The sequence below is a fragment of the Myxine glutinosa genome, chromosome 7 (assembly GCF_964187855.1).
Source record: "Myxine glutinosa chromosome 7, kmMyxGlut1.1, whole genome shotgun sequence".
NCBI lineage: Eukaryota > Metazoa > Chordata > Myxini > Myxiniformes > Myxinidae > Myxine > Myxine glutinosa.
The window spans coordinates 177651315-177669391 of NC_136267.1; the positions used below are offsets into that span (position 1 = coordinate 177651315).

Sequence of the window (18077 nt, forward strand, 5' to 3'; positions counted from 1 at the left end):
CACAGACAACTCACGAACATTAATTAGTTCCCTTCCCTTACAATGACCTTGGAAGAAAACGGGCAGGAAGCCAGGCCGGGGCACCGCCGATGGGGCCGCAGCCAGCCACACCACCAGCTGGCCCAGCAACCAGCCTCGTGGCAGGCTGGGAACCATGCCCAGGAGGACTGTTGATTGGTCCTTATAAGGGACAGAGAACTGCCCTGTGATTGGAGGGAAGAGAAGGACTGGTGGTTGTCCATGAGGGTGGCGTGACATGGTGGCGGGAAGGACTTGGCCAATGAGAAAGCACCAGCACAGCAGAACTTTCGAGAGACGAGGCTCTCATTGGGGGCGAGCAGGACTTGACGTCACACGGGAGGTGACAAAAGGACGCGCTGGATGACATTTTGTCTCTTGGCGCTGCATGACATCTTGGCTCTCTTAGCTCTTGGCTCTCTCTCGCCTCTTCGCACTGGACCCATCGCCCTTCATGTGCAGATCGACCCTTTGTGCTTGTGCTCTCTGCGCTGGGATTGGGGATCGCGTTCTTCGTGGTTCTTGGAGCGGTCCTTCTCGGTGCTTTCGGAGCTTGGAGCGGTGCGGGCCGCGCGGGGCCAACAATACTCCACGGAAGCCTTTCCTCAGTGAAAGACACATGAAAGCCCGCTTGGAGTTTGCAAAAAGCACCTAAAGGATGCTCAGACTGTGAGAAACAAGATTCTGTGGTCTGATGAAACCAAAATTGAACTGTTTGGCTTCCGTCTGGCCACTCTGCCATAAAGCCCAGATCGGTGAGGTGTTGCAGTGATGGTTGTTCTTCTGGAAGTTTCTCCCATCTCCACACAGGATCTCTGGAACTCAGCCAGAGTGACCATCGGGTTCTTGGTCACCTCTCTTACCAAGGCCCTTCTCCCCCCCGATTGCTCAGTTTGGCCGGGCGGCCAGCTCTAGGAAGAGTCCTGGTTGTTCCAAACTTCTTCCATTTAAGAATTATGGAGGCCACTGTGCTCTTGGGAACCTTCAATGCAGCAGAATTTTTTTTGTCGGCTTCCCCAGATCTGTTCCTCGACACAATCCTGTCTCTGAGCTCTGCAGGCAGTTCCTTCGACCTCATTGCTTGGTTTTTGCTCTGATATGCATTGTCAGCTGTGAGTCCTTATATAGACAGGTGTGTGCCTTTCCAAATCATGTCCAATCAATTGAACTTACCACAGGTAGACTCCAATCAAGGTGTAGAAACATCTCAACGATGATCAAGAGAAATGGGAGGCACCTGAGCTAAATTTCAAGTGTCATAGCAAAGGGTATGAATACTTATGTCAATGTGATATTTCAGTTTTTTCTTTTTAATAAATTTGCAAATCTTTCTATAATCCTGTTTTCTCTTTGTCATTATGGGGTATTGAGTGTAGATTGATGAGGGAAAAAATGAATTTAAACGATTTCAGCATAAGGCTGCAACATAACAAAATGTGAAAAAAGTGAAGGGGTCTGAATACTTTCTGAATGCACTGTATCTGTTATAACAAAAGGTAATGTCAAAACCATGCCAAACAAAAGCAAATAATCAGTTAACACACAGCAAGCAAAGGGAGAAGAAAGGACAAGAGAAGAACAAAGAGGAGAAAACCTCGGTGGTGTAATGGTTCGAGCATCCGCTTTGAGTCTGGGAGGTGGGTGGTTCAAGCCACGGCTGAATCATACTAAGTCCTTTACAAATGGTGCATGCACATCATGGACCAATAGAGGAAAGGACAGGAGACTATTTGGATTCCATGCTTGACATTCAACATTTGAAAGGTTAAGAGCACAGACAATTCCTATAGGTTGTCATGCATGGGGAGAAGGAATTTCATCTTTAGGAAATGCACGCTGAGTGAGGTGAGAAAAGCGGCGCAATTGTTGTGACGTTGTTGTAGTTGCCAGGTGTGTAGTTGCCAGGTGTACCCCATGAAGTGATGGAACTTCTCCCATTGCTCTGTGACTTTCTTTGTCTCATCTAAGTCTTGTGCTGCGTCACATACAGTGCATTCAGAAAGTGCAAGCTTACCTTACAAGTCTCCTGCCAGCCGATTATGCACTGAAAGTTCGGGAAAACTGGAGAAAAAATGCAAATCTTTTGGGGGAATAATTAGTTTAAGGGAAGAGCTATAAAGTGGGAGAAGTGGAATGAGACCAGACGACAACCTCTTCTGCTTTGTCACCTTACCTTAATTAGGCTTGCTTTGATGAATCTTAAAATCTGCACGATAAAAAAACCTTTTGCCAATGTTGATTTATTTTTTTTCCCAAGGAGTTTAGTTACGATATTATTGTTGAGTATAATCCAAGTGCATGTTATCCCTCTGCAGGTTATTGTAAACAGCACAATACAGCCAAGTATGAAGTTCATCAAAACATCCCAGAAGTTTGGTCAGTGGGCCGACAGCTGTGCCAACACTGTGTACGGTCTGGGTTTCACATCTGAGGATCTTCTTATCAAGGTTGGTGATTGTGATTAAAACAAGAATCATTATTTAAATTCAAGCTTGAATCTCGCGAGATCTTGCCGGCGACGGCACGGTTTTTTCGAAGCTGTACAAGTTCTCCACGTTTTCGAAGTTAAGTAATTGTTCACAATTGTATTTTTGTCGAAACTGTATTTATCTTTCGGTGTGTGTACCTATCGTGTGTCCCAAGGAAGATTCTCGGTGTTAATCTTAGATAAATTAATCGTTTCTGTTTGCCCCGCGTGTGCCGCTTTGTTGCCTGAGGCTTCCCCCGTCGAAGTTTGTTCACTTAAGTTCCTTCCTTTGCTGTTTTTGCTTGGTTCTTAGATTTTTCCCTTCTCCTCCGAACATCTACTCTCTGTCTAACGTTTTAAACCCCCCCGTCCTCCCAAAAACAAACAAAAAAAACCAAACATTTATTTCCCTTTCTTCATGTGCGCTGTCTCGCCCCGCCCCCATTATCTACTTGCCTTCCACCTTTTGCCCTGTTCACGTGACTCGTGGTTGTCCCTCTAGGCCCTCTCCCCGTTGGTATTTTTGTGAATACAAGAATGTTCTTCACGGTTCTGTTTAAATATGTTTAAACTTTCCCCTGCAGTGATTTCTTCAGTGGTATATTACAACACGCTGTTTTTCTTCCTATTTTAAAGGCTTTTTTCAATTTCCTCTTCAATTCATTCCACTTCAAAAAAAGATTCAATCTCTTACATTTATTTCTCACCACATGCTCTCAATTCAAATTCATTCCACCCCTCCTCCATCGTTCTTAAACGGAACGCTAACTTGAAAATCACAATAAATACAATTTGTTATACATGTTCGTCTTTCATTAATCATCCACTTTCTAAACTCCCCCCTTGCCCCTCCCCTCCAAATCTCCCCCCTTTCCCCTCCCCTCCTAAACTCCCCCCTTGCCCCTCCTCTCCTAACCCCCCCTCACCCCTCCCCATCAAAACTTCCCCCTAACCCCTCCCCTTCAAATCTCCCCCCCAACCATCCCTCTCCAATTCTCCCCCCTCCTCCTCAAAGCTGCCTCCACCCCACTTTGTCTCCCTTCTAGCTCATACCTCCACCTCCCCCAACCTTCTACTTTCCTCTGCCCCCCCCTCAAACAACCCCTCACTGTGCCTCATGTCATCACCATCAAACCTTCGTCCTCCTCATCCTTCCCTTTCTTGTAACTCTTCTGTAATCTCTAACACACGATCAACTGCTCTACCAACCTCCCCCTCTCATCCTTCATCTAACCCTACCCCTCCCCTGTCCTGCACCTGATGCTCCCCCTCTCTCCTCATTAACGGTATGGACCTCAAACATCCGAGGCCTTCGCTCAAACCTGATTGATCTCTCCATTCAGGTTGCTTCTGACAATCCAGACCTGATCTGCTTAACAGAAATTTCCTCCTTCAAGATGTCTCTGATTCCTTAATATCTCTTTCTGGTTACTCCCTCCTCCGGTATGATAGACCTGAGTCTCGTCCTGGTGGTGGGGTTGCTATCTTTATCAAAAACTTTCTTCCTCACTCTCCTTGCACTGCCCTCTCTCCACCCCATGCCCAGGAGTACCTCTGGCTATGGCTTCCTCTTCACTCCCACCTTTTGTTCATATGTGTTCTGTACCGTCCTCCAAACAGTGATGACTCCATTTACATTTCGCTGTCTGACAACATGGACCAACTTCTATCAACTCATCCAAACTCTCTCTTTGTCATATGGGGTGACTTCAACTGTCATCATGCCAGCTGGCTGGGTGTGGGTTCCTCTCTCACCAGCCATGGCACCTCAGCAAAGGACTTCTGCGACTCATTGGGACTGACACAATCTGTCAATTTCCCGAACCGGATCTCAGTCAATGGAGTATCTGCTCTTCAAGACTTGGTTACGCCAAACTTCCCTGCGAATGTCTGCTGCTCTTCTTCTGCTCCAATCGGTTCTTCTGATCATGTGCTTGTTAAAGTGGACATCTCTCTGGCCATTCTCAAAGAGCCTCCTCAGCACCGACGAGTCTGGCATTTCACTCAGGCTGACTGGCACGGTCTGCAAGCAGCCATAAATCATCTGGACTGGTCTCCCATCTCTACAGCCTCTGACATCAATTCTTCCTAACAACTCGGAAATCAGCAAACATTTCCGCTTTCCACAAAAAAGGTGCCAAAACAGATCCTTGCAACTACAGACCAATCAGCCTGCTCCCAATTATCAGCAAAGTCATGGAATCCATCATTGCTTTGGATATCAAATCCTTCCTCTTCTCCAATGGCTTGATCTCCGATCATCAATTTGGATTCACACCTGGTCATTCTACTCTGGACATTTTGCTTCTGCTGTCTCAACAATGGATGGAGGTCCTCAATGCCAAACAGGAAATCAGAGCTGTCTCCCTTGACATATCACGTGCCTTCGATACGGTCTGGCACCCAGCTCTGCTCACCAAACTCTCCTCCTATGGTATCCATGGAAATCTCCACGCATGGCTTGCGGACTTCCTCTCTGGTCGTAGTCAACGTGTGACCCTGAATGGATTTCTCTCATCTCCCCTTCCTGTTCTGGCTGGAGTTCCCCAAGGTAGTGTTCTGGGTCCTGTGCTTTTTCTGGTCTTCATCAATGATCTCTCCGACTCTCTGGAAAATCCTCTCTATCTCTTTGCTGATGACTCAACTCTCTGCCGCTCCATTCCTCATCCCTCAGATCGGCAGTCTGCAGCCTCCTCACTCTCTGCAGACCTGGACAAAATCACAGACTGGTCAAACAAGTGGAACATGTCTTTCAATCCTGACAGATCTCACACTCTTACTGTGTCTCTCCGAAAAGACCGACTGGAAAACCCTCCCATCTACTTTCTCAACAATCCTCTCCAAGAAGTTCTGTCGCTCAAGTTTTTGGGTCTCCCTGTCTGCCATGATCTTTCTTGGGAAAACCACATTTCCAAGCTGGCCTCCAAACCCAGTCGCCGACTGGGCATCCTCCGTCGTGCGAAGTCCTTCCTTGACACACCTGAGCTCCTCACCACATACAAGGCTTTCATCCGCAGCTCAATGGAATACTGTCCCCCCCCCCCCCCCTCTGGGCCGGTGCTCCTGCCTCACATCTAGCTCGACTTCACGCTGTTGAAACCAAAGCTTTCAGAATCATTGGAATCTCCTGCGATGAAGATAAGACCGAGGGCCTTTCACTCACTCACCGCAGACAGGTTGGTGGTCTTTCTGTCTTCTCCCGACTCCTCTCTGGCCTTGCTCCCCAAGCTCTCTCTGTGCTCTGTCCCCCAAATATTCCTACAGGTCACACAAGATCTGCCAGCAACCCTCTTATGGTTAAACTGCCAAAATCTAGGCTCTCTGCTCAACTTCACTCTTTCATTCCCCTTTTCTCCCACCTCTGGAACAAACTCCCCCACTCCCTTCAATCCCACTCCTCCCTCCAGGTTTTAAAAACAGCTGTTCACCACCATCTCTTATCTTCCCCCATCCAAATCCTTGATCTTTTCTACCCCCACTAATTCACCCCAGATACAGTTTTTTGAAATTCCAACTTCTTTCCTGGAAGTCCTTGCAGTGTCCATGTTTTATACCTCTTCCACCTTCCCCCAAGCTGTCTCCCTCCCACATTTCTCTCGATGTCCCTGCTCTCAAATGTTGTGTTTGTGTCCTTCCCCCTCTCTCCCCATCTTGTCTACCGCTTCCCTTATTTTGTTTTATGTGTCGGTTTGACTTTTTGTGTGATTAATGTTAGCTTTTTCACGAGCCTCGATCTTGTATACAAAAAAAAGCAAAAGCTTGTTTCATTATTTATTTATTTTTCTAGTGTTATTGTCGTGCGTCATTATTTATTTATTTTTCCAATGGTGTTGTGGTGCGTCATTAATTATTTATTTACTTTTCCACTGTTGTTGTAGTGCGTCATTAATTATTAATTATTTTTTTAAGTTTTGTTGTCATGCGTCATTAATTATTTATTTATTTTTTCCAGTGTTGTTGCAATACGTCATTACTCCCGCCAGGGAGTAATGCATTCGATCGTGTCCGTCCGTCCGTGTGTGTGTGTGTGTATGTGTGTTCGTTTGTTTGTGAACAAGATATCTGGAAAAGTTCTGAATGGAATTGGATGAAAGTTGGTGGGATGATTGCCCTTGGGATAAGGAAGAATTGATTAGTTTTTGGTGAAGCTCAGGATATTATTCCGGATCCAGGATTTTTTTGAAGGATTTTTTACCATTGGAAGATAGGGCTCATTTTTTTTAAAATATTATCTTCTCTGTATTCTATATTTAACATTGTGATATGAAAATAGTTTTCATATTTGTTGTAAATGTAGTTTAAACTCGTGGTTATGCGTTAGAGCGGTGTAATTTTTAGCAGCGTCGTCTTCAATGCTCTTTTTTTTTCTTTCTAATAAAGACACATTCTGTCATTTTAAAGCCACCAAAGTGTTTATTAGGTTTTCCCGTTTCATAAAATGTATCGTTTGATACGTATAATGCTTTAAAACTGTTTTTTTTAACCTCAGAAGAGATATCAACATTTACCTCAACGAATGTCAGTCGCGGTGTCAGTATTTGATGAACTTATAAAGACTTAGGCGAGTTATAAGTGTGACCAGCATGTGCACGGGATTCTTCCCAGAAGAATGAGTGGTCGCATTGGCTTGTACGACTTAAAATGAGCGAGTTTTGTTTTGACGTTTGGGCCAGTTTTACATGTTGTATCCCTAAGGAATGAAACGAACGTTTTTCCTGGCTTACAATTTTATTTGAATTCACCCATGCCTCAAAATACACTCACTTATATAGAATTGAACGCTGAATCCGAAAATGTAAGTGAAATTGCCTTGTTGTTTTTTTACATTATCTTCTATATATTCTAAATATATGTCTGTGCAGTGTCTGTCTTGTGTTGTCTTGTCTTGTCTTGTCACTGAACTACTCACTCATACTTTTGTGAAATCGTACTATTCCAACCTGACGCACGGAGGGAGTATGCGCTCTGCTGAGTGGCGTTCCAGTTAATTGTTTATTAATTTTTCCAGTGTTGTAGTGCGTCAGGTCACGATTGCAAGTGATGTCTTCACTTTGTGCCGAAGTTTTTCAGGCGATGTGAATCAATCACGATGCACAGGTTGTTTCAAAAGTCTGGAATCATCCACACATTCGTTTTATAATTTGATTTTATAAATTGCTCAACTTGCATCACAGACCTGCAGACACATTGATTCTTTTACGTAGACTTCTTCGAATGTTTCTTAACATTGACACATCGATTTTTACTCCCGCCAGGGAGTAATGCATTCGATCGTGTGTGTGTGTGTGTGTGTGTGTGTGTGTGTGTGTGTGTGTGTGTGTGTGTGTGTGTGTGTGTGTGTGTGTGTGTGTGTGTGTGTGTGTGTGCGTATGTTCGTGTGTTTGTGAACAAGATATCTGGAAAAGTTCTCAACGGATTTGGATGAAAGTTGGTGGGACGCAAGTCCTTTGGGATAAGGAAGAATTGATTAGTTTTTGGTGAAGCTCAGGATATTATTCCAGATCCAGGAATATTTTTTGGGGAATTTTTTTTTCTGTTTTACTGCATTAAAGCTCTTATTCTTATTCTTATTCTTAAATGATGTTTTTCTCCTCCAATTCCGAGATATATCAAAATAAATTCTCAGACAGTTATGGCCTACTTTCTTTTTCATTTATTGTTTTGGGGAGAGGGGATGTTAAACAAAACGTATTATTCCAACTAAACCCACGGAAAGAGTATGCGCTCTACTGAGTGGCGTTCTCGTTGTCCATTGTTTCTGATTTAACTCTTGCGATCTTCCGTCGAACATGATATAGACCACTGAGTTCAGCTGTCCCCAAAGAGTACAGTCAAGTGGTGTTCAATTTGGACTACTTTGGGGGATTTATTTCTGTCCACGGTCCTATTCTACCTCAAAGGTATCGTCTACAAATTTTTTTCCTATAATTCTGCGTTTTTCAAACACCCTGTATATTCCTGGAGATAAAGCATAGTGTAACCCAAATGTCATCGATACTCATGTATGCAGGGGTGTCGAGAGAGGAGCTCAGGGGGGTCGCTGCGTCAGGGCCTGGGGTCCGTTGAGGGGTCCGAGCTCCTCCTGTAGTTTTTTTTAAACAGTTCAGTGAAACCCTTCATCGGCTTAATACTCATTTCGTCATTGTTGCATTTAAACACAGAAGCTGATTTTGCTTTATTGCCGGAAACAAAACAACATTGGAATCATTTCATTGGAATCTCCCGCGATGAAGCTATCTCTGAGGGCCTTTCACTCACTCACCGCAGGCAGGTAGGTGGTCTTTCTGTCTTCTACCGACTCCTCTCCGGCCTTGCTCCCCCAGCTCTCTCTGTGCTCTGTCCCCCAAATATTCCTACAGGTCGCACAAGATCTGCCAGCCACCCTCTGATGGTTAAACTGCCGAAATCTCGGCTCTCTGCTCACCTTCACTCCTTCATTCCTCTTTTCTCCCGCCTCTGGAACAAACTCCCACACTCACTTCAATCACACTCCTCCCTCCAGGTCTTCAAAACAGCTGTTCACCACCATCTCTTATCTTCCCCCATCCAAAACCTTGATCTTTTCTACCCCCACTAATTCACCCCAGATCCACCTTGTTTGAAATTCCAACTTCTTTCCTGGAAGTCTTGGCAGTGTCCATATGTTTTATACCTCTCCCACCCCCCCCCCCTTCCCATGCCTCCCCCCAAAGCCCTCTCCCTCCAACAGTTCTCTCGATGTCTCCATGTCTCTCGGTCCCTGCTCTCAAATGTTGTGTTTGTGTCCTTCCCTCTCTCTCCCCATCTTGTCTACCGCTCCCGATGTTATTTGTTTTGTGTGTCTGTTTGTCTTTCTGTGTGATTAATGTTCGCTCTTTCACGAGCCTCGATCTTGTATACAAAAAAAAAAAAAAAAAAAAAAAAAAAAAAAAAAAAAAAAAAAAAAAAAAAAAAAAAAAAAAAAAAAAAAAAAACATTTACTGCTGTTACTGGTAAAGTTTCAAACTTTACAGAAAATGTTATCAACCAGAAATGTGTATTACAAAGAAATGAGTTTGTGTCCTCTTGTCCAAAAAAAATTATGAAACATCTTCTGTCGTATTTTTTCCAATCTTATGAAAAAATAGTATTCAGCTATTGAGGTTGCGAATTGACTCGATCGGTCCAAACGTCCTGCTATCTCCTTTATTTTTCGATCATACGACTAAATAAAAGTGACCATTTGTTTTTACCCCCGCCAGGGATGAATGCATTCGATTGTGTCCGTCCGTGTGTGTGTTTGTGTGTTCGTGTGTTTGTGAACAAGATATCTGAAAAAGTTCTGAACGGATTTGGATGAAAGTTGGTGGGATGATTGCCCTTGGGATAAGGAAGAATTGATTAGTTTTTGGTGAAGCTCAGGATATTATTCCGGATCCAGGAATTTTTTTACCATTGGAAGATAGGGCTCAGCAGCGGCCACCCACGCGGGCGTATGCGCTCTACTGAGTGGCGTTCTAGTTTAAATTATCTTTTTTGTCTTTTTTGTTTTTCATTGAGGAAAGTTCCTTAAAAAGTTATAAAAGAGAGAAAGGGTGGGGGTGGGGGCCTTGAGTTTGTTTACCTTGGGGCCCATGCTGACTCTCGACGCACCTGCGTGTATGAATGGCTGATAGGCACAAAGAAACAAATTATGACCATCATTTTACCCTGGTGTTGGGCTAGCGGCTAGGGTGCCAGCTTAGGATAGCTAGAATCCTGGGTTCGAATCCCGGTCGATCGCTGAATTAACGCCAGGGGGGTTGACTCAGCCTGTTCATCCTTCCGAGGTCGGCTAATTGAGTACCAGTTCACTGGTAATCCCTGCTTGTCGTAAAAGGCGACAAACAGGGTTGGCGGCAGGAAGGGCATCCGGCCGTAAAACATTGCTTCAAAAAGGGGACCGAAAAACAACAACAACCACGGTCCCCGAAAAAGGCCAACCCCCGCTTGCGGGGAAAAATGGCCTCTAAAGGTGTTTTTTTAATTATTATTATTGAACCAGGACGTTGAGCTGTAAAAATATCATGAGAAATGTGAACTTGTATTCAAACCAAACGCATGTTTTTCCTGATTCCTGTAGTTTTCAGAGAAATTTGAAGAGCTTAAAGGATTTGCTTCACCACCAAGAAAGAAAATCGAGGGGAGTAGGACCGAACCTGTGCAGGTACTGGATACCTCTTGTTTCGTGACTTCAGCCTTATTTCAGATTTACGTAAGTTGAGACTTTTGTTTGATTGCAGATGTACGGATAGTTCTTGGTCATATCCAGACAAGGGGTTCATTGAACATCGCAATGCTCTCTCCTACTCAGTCAATGATTCCCAAAGCAGTAATACATCTGTTAACATAGTTGGCCTGTTCGATGTTCTCATCTCTGCTCACCTTCACTCTTTCATTCCTCTTTTCTTCCGCCTCTAGAACAAACTCCCCCACTCCCTTCAATCCCACTCCTCCCTCCAGGTCTTTAAAACAGCTGTTCACCACCATCTCTTATCTTCCCCCATCCAAAACCTTGATCTTTTCTACCCCTGTTAATTCACCCCAGATACACTTCTTTGAAATACCGACTTCTTTCCTGGAAGTCCAAGCAGTGTCCATGTGTTTTATACCTCCCCCACCCCCACCCTTCCCATGTCTCCTCCCCCCAAGCCCTCTTCCTCCCACAGATCTCCCAATGTCCTTGCTATCTGCTGTTGTACATGTGTGCTTCCCCGTCTCTCCTCATCTTGTCTCCCGCTCCCTTTATAATGTTTTATGTGTCCGTTTTTTTTTTGGTGATTAACGTCAGCTCTTACACGAGCCTCGATTTTGTATACAATATATATATATATATATATATATATATATTTATTCTTCTTCTTCCACATATATAAAAGAAAGTTTTTGTTTGTTTGTTTGTCTGCGCACACTAATCTCCTGACCGGTGAAAGATAGGAGGAAACCTCGAATACAAAAAATGTTGGGGTGGGTCCCGGGAAGTTTTTCGGCTTGGTGGCGAGACCGTTCGAGGCCCACCTCGGCCGGGCCGGGCCCATTTCGCAATTAAAAGCTGAGCTGCATTATAGTGGTCAATCTTCCACGGCCGCGAATAAAATCTGAATTATAGTAGTAAATTCATTCAAAAAGAACGAAAAATGTCGCGACGTGCCATGGGAAGGTTACAGGCTAGGTGGCAAGGCCGGTCGAGGCCACTTCAACTGGGCTGGACCGATTTCGCAATTAAAAGCTGAGCTGAATTATAGTCGTCAATCTTCTACGGCTGCGAGTAAAAGCTGAATTATAGTAGTAAATTCATTCAAAAAGAACCCGAGCAACGCAGGTTGCTTTCGGCTAGTACGTGTATATTTATATTTATATATATATATATCTATATCTATGTATATATATATATATATATATGTATATATATATATATTGTTACGGGCGTGGTTAAAGATGTTATATTTGCCGAGCGGAGGCTCCGCGACCGAACAGTGCTTCCCTGACTAAAACCCGATTTACCCCAAACTTTGGCCGTATCGCACCGCAGCTGCCCAATATGGAAAACTCTAAAGCGACCGAATGCAAAGAGGAAGAAGACGTACAGAAGAGTAACGGGGTTTATTATTATTTACACACAAGCAAAAAGGATCAGTCACGTTTACTTACAGGGACATGAGACGCAGGTGACACAGTGAAAATTATTAGCTTATACAGACTTAGTTACTACCCAGGACAGAACAAACAAAGACACTGACTCACGCGGGGAATTGCAGAGTGGATTGCTGGAAGGAGGTGTGTGGCTGGAGGGGGAGGACGGCACGGAGCTGGCTGGAGCTTGATCCCGCACAGGACGTCGGGCTGGACCTCGACGGCCGCTGATGCCACCGGGCCTGTCGTGTGCGCGGGATCACGGGTCGGAGCTGCTTGGTGGAGCCGACACGCTGGTGGGGGGGGGGTCTGGCGTGACGGGTTCTCTCCTCTCTACGCGCTCTTGCTCTGACGACCCGGCTCTTTTTCCTCCCTCCTTGTCTCAACTCAAAGCGCATCTGCTTGTCTCCTCCCTTGGACTCCTCTCCTTTCTCTGTAAAAGCTCATCTCTCTTGGGGAACGCCCTGCCGTGGGTTATATAGGCCCCGCCCCTCAACCTTTGCGAACCTCCCCCAAACGTTCTCTCTTCGCCCTCTTTAGCCAAACCCCTTGTTCATGGTTGGTCGAGTGGGGCTGGCTCACTCCTCCCCTCTATGACGAGGTGGAGACACGCCTTTCTTCCCCATCCCTGCCTCGTGGCCAATGGTGGTTGAAGAGAAAACCGCCCAAAATGCAGTTGGCCATCGAAACGAAATGAAAGGGGACCTATTCTTATTTCACTTGGTACAATGGAGTATTTAAGTTAATGGGAGACACAGCCTTACCCTAAGACACATAATAAGATATAAGCTATCGAACAGGGGTATTCTATGGTTGGCTGACGTGGATGCTTTATGGACTAATTACCGAGACGCCCTTTCTATCTTTACACAACTCCGGAGGCAGGAGGCGCAGAATAAACAATAATAATAATAATAAAACACACAATAAAAAAAATACAGTCCTCATATCCGCAACAATATTGTAACGAATTTGAGAAGTGTTTTTTTTTTTTTTTTTTTTTTTTTTTTGTATACAAGATCGAGGCTCGTGAAAGAGCGAAAGGATTTGAGAAGTGTAACGGATTTGAGAAGTGTAACAATTTTGAGAAAGTGTAACGAATGTGAAAAGTATGGTTTTGTTGTGTGTAACTGACCCTCGTAATATAAAGAATGGTCGCAGCTCGTCCTCTTAGTTAATTCCATAAACCTACACACAGGACACGATATATCCTTTTAAATAGTTAGTCCCTTATTCTCTGTGTAGGCTAAGGATGTGTTTCCCACTAGTTTGACTCTTCATTGCACCGAATTAAATAAGAGTAGGCCCTCCGACGCCCCATGGCAGCTTCCAAGTGCCAGGTTTGCCACTTTGCTGCAATTGGCTCTTTTGGCACTTTGCTGCATTTTCATCTGCCGTCCACTTTGCAGCATTTGACTCCATTACGCACGAGGTAACGCCGAAGAAGAAAGGCGGGTCTCCACCTCGTCATAGAGGGGAGGAGTAAGTCGGCCCCGCTCATCCAACCCAGAACGAGGGGTTTGGCTTGAGAGGGCGGAGAGAGAACACTTGGGGGAGGTTCGCAAAGGGTGAAGGGCGGGCCTATATAACCCGCCGTGGGACGCTCCCCGAGCAGATGAGCTTTTACAGAGATGGGTCCAGGAGATGCGCTGGAGACGAGCAGGTGTGACCGAGCCGCCGTGAGACGTGCCGCGCTGCAGGAAAAGCGGACCGGGGCAACGCAAGGAGCGCACGAGGCAGCAGTACGGAGAAAGGAACTTCGCCCGCGCAATTTGGGACCAAAGCTCGGCTTCTTGACGGCGGTGCCTTCTGGCCCGACCGTGCCCAGTACCCGCTGAACCTTCCTTGCCTCTAAAAGCCACCCATCTCCAAGCCATTCCTTCCTGCCTGCATTTCCCCGTGTAAGTGTGATCGTCCGTCTGTCTTTCACGTTGTCCTGGGGTTTATTAATTAAGCTTGTATAGGTAAGCTAATGATTTCACTGTTTCTGCTCATTCCATTTTCTGTATATAACCAACTGCTCTCTTTGCCTTGGCTTGTGAAAATAATTAATAAAACCTGTTATTCCTCCGTACGTCTTCTTCTTCTTCCTCTTTACATTCGGTCGCTTTGGAGGTTTCCAAATTGAATATCTGTGGCGTGATTTCGGCCAACGTCCAGGAATCGGGTTAGTCGGGGTAACTGTTAGGGCCGCGGGGCCTCCGCTCGGCAAACAACATCTTATCCGCGGTCCCGTAACAATATATATATAATGCAGGGGTGTCGGGGAACATCCTCCTCATATATATATAAACTTGGCTCATGATCATGTGACTCTAAGTTCAAGGTCCATAGACTATGCTGATTTGACCATTGTCAACTAATGTACTCATGTACTTGTAATTAATATACACTGGAGTATCATTGTTACCTCTGCCACCTGAGCTGGACGGTGGTTGTTTCTACTCATGTCTGTGAGCAGGATATCTCAAAACGTTATGGACGGATTTGGACCAAATTTGGTGGACATGCTGGGTGTGTGACAAGGACGAATTGATTAGATTTTGGTGAAGATCCGGATCCGGGTACGAAAATTTTTAAAGTGATTCTTCACCATTAAGAGATAGGGCCAAAAATGATGTATCGCATGATATCTCAAAAAGTTGTTGATGGATTCGGACGAAACTTGATGGACGTATTTGGTGTGTCACAATGAGGAATTGATTCGATTTTGGTGATGATGTGGATCCTGATCTGGATACGAGAATGTTTTAACTTTTTAAGTGATTCTTCACCATTCAAAGATAGGGCCAAAGCGATATACGTATGGCATGGTATTTCAAAAAGTTGTGGCAAAATTATTGCAAAATTTGGTGGATGAGTTGATTCGGTGACAAGAACAAGCAGATTAGATTTTGGTTCAGGTCCAGCTCCAGATTTGGCCTCAAAGTGGGATACAAAACATAAACTGTTCAGCCTGGCAGAGCTATGCGCTCTGCCGAATACATTCTAGTTCTACATGTGACATTGATTTATAAACTTCTTCTTGAGCTCAAACTCATTGAAAAACAGAATGAAATACAAAAACCCTTCATACGAGTTCATTGTTTGTGAATGTAACATCGACTCGTCCCCTTTTTCTGTTGTCCTTACACTTGTAGGCTTGTCGCTCCAAGGGCTCTCAGCTCTTGCGGACAGATGATGAAAAAGCCACACAATGGCCTGTTGCCAAGGAATCATGGAATGGAAATGAAAATGAGAGTCCGGTATCGACATCAGAAAGGTCAGTCACATCAGAATTTTGTCTTTGGTGATACCACTGGACAAATGTTTGATATGTACGAGTTGAATATGTTTCTGCAGTGCTTAAGACTATTCTTGCATCCTCCTCATATATAATTAAGCAACAAATAATAAACTGTGAAATTAATTGTGTATTTGCAATTCAGAATGGTTTTAGTCATGTGGATGCACACCATTGTTATTAAGGGAAGAAACTCAATCTGGAAATTGTACGTTCAACACGTCATGCTGTAATTATCTTCACCCAAATTTAGTGATTCTTCACCCAAATGATTGTGTGAATCACATCTACCATGGAAACTGTGAAAATGTCTGCACACGACACGTCTCTATAACCTCTGTAAATCAGCCAGCCATGTGGTCTAAGCCAGGTTAGGAATGGCAACTGGCATCATGCCACAGCACATGCGATGGCTCACGCAATCTGCATAAATGGGGCTGCTGATGCAAGATTTAACCAAAAAAAATTCAATTTCTTATAAATCGGCAAGAAAAGTTGACGGTTTAAATTTGTGTGGGACTTGTTGAACGTGACAAAATCATCAATGTGCAAGATGGCATTGACTTTTTACACTATCAGATGAGACGAGCAATATTCCGACTCCTACAAGGTATGCTGTGGTAGTAATTTTCATCTTCACTGCATTACAATGCTTGCCCTCGTACTGTAAATACGAACATGGCCACTACATTTCTTTCATTGGAGTATCTTTATTGGCCTCCGTTGGACTTAGTCCAAAATGGGGGCTTATGGATTGGGTCTCGTCCGTCCGTCCATGTGTCTCGGAGATCTCGGAGATGTATGGACCGATTTTGTTCATACTTTGCACAAAAACAAGACATGACGGTATACATAAGCGCATCATTTTATTTCATGATGCGATCAAATATGGCCGGCTGGCGGCCATTTTAGTTATAAAAAAACCCGATGTGGAACACGTCTTCAACCATTTCTCGGACATGCATTTACCGATGTTATTCAAACTTGGCACACAGATAATGAACAATGTCGTACATGTGCATATCTTTTTCTTTTGAGATGAGATCCAAGATGGCAGACTGGCGGCCATTTTGTTACTTAAATGTATCCCCAACAATTTCTTGAACATGCATGGTCTGATTTTGTTCAATCTTGGCAAAAGCAGAGTACATGTTGACATACACGTGCAACTCACTTTATTTTGCGATCTGATCAAAGATGGCCGACTGGTAGATTGGCGGCCATATTAGCTGTAAAAAAAAAACTCCGATATTGACCACGTCCTCAACCATTTCTTGGATGTGCATTGTGCATATACCGATTTTGTTCAAACTGGGCACACAGAAAATGAGTGATGGCTTACATGTCCATGTCATTTTGTTTGGATATCAGATCCAAGATGGCCGACTGGCGGCCATTTTGTTACTTAAACGTTTTCCAAACCATTTCTCGGACATGCATGGACCGATTTTGTTCAAACTTGGCACAAAGACAACAAATGAAAGTATACATATGCAGAAGATTTTGTTTTTTAATCTGACCAAAGATGGCCGACTGGTGGCCTTTAACTGTGTACAGAAAAAAATTACTAAAACCATGGGGCCGATGACATTTTATGCCTTTTTCTTATAGTTGGCTTTGCTATAACTACTCCTAAATTGTATATTGATCAAGAAAATTGAATTTGGCATGAATGAGTCGATGGATATACTTCAACTCATGTTATATGTCCACCCACTGTTACGTTTGATCTCAATTAAAGGTCACAATTAAACTAAAATGATTTTGAAAGGGCACATCACCTGTTGAACCCAAAATTGAATCACGTCGTCTTTGTATCGCATTCCATACCTATGCAAAGTTTGGTTGAAGTCATTTCTGTGGTTCACAGGTTATCATGGTAATAAAAGATTGCTACATAGGCCCGTACATATTGCGTTAGCGTGTTTGTGTTCCAACCTGAACCGATGCTTCACGATGTAGCGAACAGAGGTTAAAATGGAATATACCAAATGTCCATTGTCTACTGATGTCTCAGGCATGGCCTGGATGTTGTACTTGTTGAAGTTCCTACATGAGCCTTAAATCACTGTACCTTATTACAAAAATACAGTGATCGAAGGAAAATGTTTGACAGTGCTCGTTTATATTTCAGAAATTGAAAAAAATGAAAGCAGTCGATTTTGGATTCCTTCTGATGCCTCTAATGTGCAGTATTTGTTTTACTGTTTACATTTCATTTTAAAGAAACCTGATGAAGATACTGGGGCAGATAATGACAATAATAAAAATAATTATGCCCCAATGGCAAATGGGAAGGTGAAACCAATTGGGCTCTCTGGGTGGCAAACCTTACCCTCGAGATGGATTTTGTTTCTTTACGGGAGCGAGGCTCATGGAAGAGCAACGTAGAACTGACCGTGACACAAACATCAAGGGAATGAATGAACAGGAAAAGATGAGCAGGAGGAGGGGAGGAAACTGAAATTATGAGCAAGTAAGAAGGTTGTTGGGTTTGGAAAAGTTAATCGAGGTAATAGAGATCATGGGTAAAATTGGGGATGACAACAGATGGAGTTGCACTGCTTGCTTGAACGGAAGAGAGAGACAGAGCCTATGGAATGTGGTTTTATAGATGGGAGAAGCGAAGAATGAAAGAGTCCAGGTGTGCAGACAGTCTGGATTTTGGAAGTTTAACCA

General features: G+C 44.0%; 1 protein-coding gene across 4 annotated transcripts in view; it reads left to right on the top strand.

Annotated features, from left to right (window-relative positions):
* The window catches only part of LOC137431862 (homer protein homolog 2), a 103736-nt gene that overhangs the window by 63546 nt on the left and 22113 nt on the right, over positions 1 to 18077 (top strand). For 3 of the 4 annotated variants that reach the window (XM_068123640.2, XM_068123642.2, XM_068123643.2), the window contains 3 exons: positions 2334 to 2465; positions 10566 to 10649; positions 15256 to 15377. In XM_068123640.2, coding sequence (XP_067979741.1) covers positions 2334 to 2465; positions 10566 to 10649; positions 15256 to 15377 — 338 coding nt within the window. The remainder of the gene's footprint in view (positions 1 to 2333; positions 2466 to 10565; positions 10650 to 15255; positions 15378 to 18077) is intronic. The other variant, XM_068123641.2, reaches the window with a different exon arrangement.